This window comes from Propithecus coquereli, unplaced genomic scaffold (assembly GCF_000956105.1).
Source record: "Propithecus coquereli isolate 6110/MARCELLA unplaced genomic scaffold, Pcoq_1.0 Scaffold243, whole genome shotgun sequence".
NCBI classification, from domain to species: Eukaryota; Metazoa; Chordata; class Mammalia; order Primates; family Indriidae; genus Propithecus; species Propithecus coquereli.
Window position 1 is genome coordinate 287,081 of NW_012147986.1, and position 4,013 is coordinate 291,093.

General features: G+C 61.7%; 1 protein-coding gene across 2 annotated transcripts; it reads left to right on the forward strand.

The window, feature by feature from the left end:
* Positions 1-397: 397 nt before the first annotated feature.
* On the forward strand, positions 398-3,247 carry EGR4 (early growth response 4). 2 transcript variants are annotated; one of them, XM_012646448.1, is made up of 2 exons: positions 398-995; positions 1,396-3,247. In XM_012646448.1, the coding sequence occupies exons 1-2, from the start codon at positions 551-553 to the stop codon at positions 2,715-2,717; spliced, it is 1,767 nt and encodes a 588-aa protein (XP_012501902.1). In that variant the 5' UTR covers positions 398-550; the 3' UTR covers positions 2,718-3,247. The 2 variants fall into 2 exon arrangements, with proteins under 2 accessions (XP_012501902.1, XP_012501903.1); XM_012646449.1 differs by having other exon boundaries at positions 647-995; positions 1,399-3,246.
* The last annotated feature ends 766 nt before the right edge of the window (positions 3,248-4,013 follow it).

Here is a 4,013-nt window from a genome sequence, read left to right on the forward strand (position 1 = left end):
TTCCTAGCACAAACTTAAAAAACCAAAAAACCAAACAAACAAAACCTTAAGAAAATGGAAAAACATGCGTGAGCAAAAGAAGTGAATGAATGGCGATAATCTCCATGGTTTACTGAGTGTGCCTGGACGTTTACGTGCTCCAACTCAGTTTTTCTCCATAGCAAATTCACAGATGAGGAAATCGACCTTACGGGGAATTAAATGACACGCTAGTCAGTAGCAGAGGGCGGATTCGAACCCCAAACTGTGGAATTCCAAAGCCCACACGGTCCCACCCCGCAGCCTCTCGGCCTCTGCCTCCAGGCGGGAAGCGCACCTACTGGACATCTGGCCCCACGCGGCGGACGGCCCCGACCAGCGCCCCCGCGCCCCGGGCGCGCACGGGGCTCCACGCTCGGGGAGCGCGCGCGCGCACGTAGCGGCGCGGGGCCGGCGGCGGCGGCGGCAGCGACGTCACAGCTCGAGCTTTCCTTTTCGGGAGTCCCCGGCACACATCCTGTGTCCATGTTTGGGCATTTACGTCACGGCGGCAGGGCCGGGGCCTCCCGAAATGGCAGTGGCCCGGGGAGTCGGAAGCCCGGAGCCAGCGCCGCCGCAGCTATATAAGTGGGGGGGCTGTGGATTGGGGGAGCCCGGCTGCGCTTTGGAGAGGCGAGGAGCCGCCGCCCGAGGCCGGTGCGGGCGAGCGAGGGCGCCGCGGCCCCCCAACTCCCTTCCCAGTGGTGAGCCCCCGGAGCCAGGAGCCCTAGCGCCTGGGTCTGCGCGCCGTGGGGCGCCCCGACCGCCGGCCTCCCTGCCACCCGCGCGCCCCCAAGCCCAGCGGGCGAGGCCCCGGGCGCCCCACAATCGCCGCCGAGCCATGCTCCACCTTAGCGAGTTTTCCGGCCCCGACGCTCTCTTCCTGAAGTCCACCGAGGGCTGCTGCGCCGAACCTAACGCTGAACTGCCCCGGCTGCCCGCCAGGGACGCTTCCGCGGCTGCTGGCTACCCCGGAGGTAAGGAGCGCGGCCAGAGGTGCTCAGACGGCGGCACAGCGCGGGGGCGCAGGATGCCTGAGAACTGGCAGGGACTGGGACGCTGAAGCTATGGGAATAGGGGCGATGGGAGGCGCGGGGGTCCTGGGGTGCGCACTCCCATTCCCACCCCCACCGGGCCGCCAGCGCCTCCGCAGGAACCTGTGCGTGTATAGGGGCGTCCTTTTGCCTGTGCACGTGTGTTCTGCGTGTGCATATTTTCGTGTGCTTCTTGGGACGTATGCCGGCCCCTGCTGGATCAGAATGTACAAAAGGCACTTTGTATGTGTCCGTACGCACCAAGGGCTTCGTGGGTAGGGGCTGCGGACTCAGAGGCACACGCTTTGATGTGCCGAGAGCTGATTCCTGCTTCCCTCCTCAGCAGGCGACTTCTTGAGCTGGGCTTTGAGCAGCTGCGGCGCCGGGGGAGACTTAGCCGACTCCTGCTTCCTGGAGGGTCCTGCACCCACACCCCCTCCCAGCCTCAGCTATAGCGGTAGCTTCTTCATTCAGGCGGTGCCCGAACACCCGCACGACCCGGAGGCACTCTTCAACCTCATGTCGGGCATCTTAGGCTTGGCACCCTTCCCTGGCCCTGAGGCGGCAGCATCCCGGTCCCCGCTGGATGCTCCTTTTCCCACGGGCCCCGACGCCTTGCTGCCAGGTCCCTCGGACCTTTACTCCCCGGATCTGGGCGCTGCCGCCTTCCCGGAGGCGTTCTGGGAAGCCTCACCTTCCACAGGCGCCCCCTCGCAGTGCCTGTATGAGCCTCAGCTCTCCCCACCCGACGTCAAGCCGGGTCTCCGGGCGCCTCCGGCCTCTCCAGCGCTGGACGCTGCCTCGGCTTTCAAGGGTCCCTACGCGCCCTGGGAGCTGCTTTCTGTGGGGGCCCCAGGGAACTGTGGGTCACAGGGAGGCTACCAGGCGGCCCCCGAGGCTCGTTTCCCCTCAATAGGGACCAAGATTGAGGACCTACTGTCCATCAGCTGCCCTGCGGAGCTGCCAGCCGGCCCCGCCAACAGACTCTATCCCACTGGGGCCTATGATGCTTTCCCGATGGCCCCCGGTGACTTAGGGGAGGTGGCCGAGGGCCTCCCAGGGCTCCTGACCCCTCCTAGTGGGGAGGGAGGGAGTAGCGGCGACGGCGGAGAGTTTCTGGCCGGTACGCAGCCTCAGCTTTCCCCGCTGGGCCTTCGCAGCGCCGCCGCGGCGGACTTCCCGAAACCTCTAGTGGCGGACATCCCTGGAAGCAATGGCGTGGCTGTGCCACCCGTGCCACCACCGCCCGTCCAGTTCCCCCCAAACAAGGCGCGGCGCAAGGGGCGCCGGGGTGGCAAGTGTAGCGCGCGCTGCTTCTGCCCGAGGCCGCACGCCAAGGCCTTTGCTTGTCCGGTGGAGAGCTGTGTGCGGAGCTTTGCGCGCTCCGACGAGCTCAACCGCCACCTGCGCATCCACACGGGCCACAAGCCTTTCCAGTGCCGCATCTGCCTCCGCAACTTCAGCCGCAGCGACCACCTCACTACGCACGTGCGCACCCACACCGGCGAGAAGCCGTTTGCCTGCGACGTGTGCGGCCGCCGCTTCGCGCGCAGCGATGAGAAGAAACGGCACAGCAAGGTGCACCTCAAGCAGAAGGCCCGCGCCGAGGAGCGGCTCAAGGGCCTCAGCTTTTACTCGCTGGGCCTCTCCTTCGCCGCCGTGTGAGCAAGAGATGGGTTTGTGGGTTGGGGCGCCGCCGCCCGGCGCGCACAAGAAGATCCGGCCCGTTCCCCTCCTCGCTTTTCTTCCAACTGTTCCTCGCACGCCCGGGGGCCGGCCTCCGCCCCGCTTCCAGTGCCCCTGAAGTGCCCGCCGCACACGCCCTGTTCAGCACCAGCTCCGTGGACAGCTCCCTCCGTCCGGGCGCTGTCTCCCTGGTTCGCAGCGCTTTGTGGGGGAAGTTCCCTCAGGCCATCCACTGAGTAGGCAGTTCCTTGAGACTCGAGACAGTCTTTTGTACCTGGCGCACGCCCCACGCCCTCCTCTATTCCCCCCAGAAATAGGCTGGGGCAGCGCCGAGCCGGTCTCGCGCGGGACTTTGTACAGGAGTGTCGTGTCCAGCAGCCATTGGATGTAACGTTTTGCTTTGGGGTTTTTTTTCTTTCTTTTTTGTTGTTAATTTTTGTAAAGCAAACGCTACTCTCAAGTAGTTGACAAAACTGTTTATTTTTGCAATTAAAATTATTGTGCTAAAAGCTTACCGAATCTGCCATGTAAGCTCCTGACCCTTCCCCCGACCCCTCCCCCGCAACCATATTTGCCAGAAAATAAAGGAGATCCCCACGCTCATGGAGTACAGGCCCTGAACACATTACACACCTACTGTCAGGCACAGCTGCCAGGCACTACGGTACATAGTAGGCATTTGATAAATATGTCTTGAATTAGTGAATGAATTTAATCACAGCTGACCTAAGGACTAGAGTGTTTCTGGAACTTGAAAGTGGTTGAAAGGCATCGGTGTTAAACATGGCGCATGCATATGTTATTTTCCTTAATCCTCACAATCCCAGGGGAAGCAGGCATATACTCTATTTCAAAAGTGAGGAGGTAACTTGCTGGTAACCCAGCTAGGGACAGACAGGGTCAAACAGAGCTGTCTGACTCCAAAGTCAGTGCTCATTTTTCAATGCCAGAATGGAGGCACCTGAGCATCATTTGGAAAGGCTTCCTAGCAGAAAGTGAGAAACAGGTTTGGCAACTAGAGGGAGCCCCAGGCAGCAGCGACAGCAGCAAAAGGCTGCAGGATTTCAGTGCTGTTTGTGAATACCCAGAGTATGGGTGTCACAGAGGCTCCAGCCAGTGCCTGTGCACCTGTTCAAGAGTCACATGCTGTCAGGGCCAAAAGATTCTCGGCATTTAGCTAGCCCACACCTGAGTCTAGCAGGGAGCAGGCATTTGTCAGAGGCTCACAGTCACCATAGTTGCTCTTCACATAAAGGATCTTCTCCAGGAGGCAGC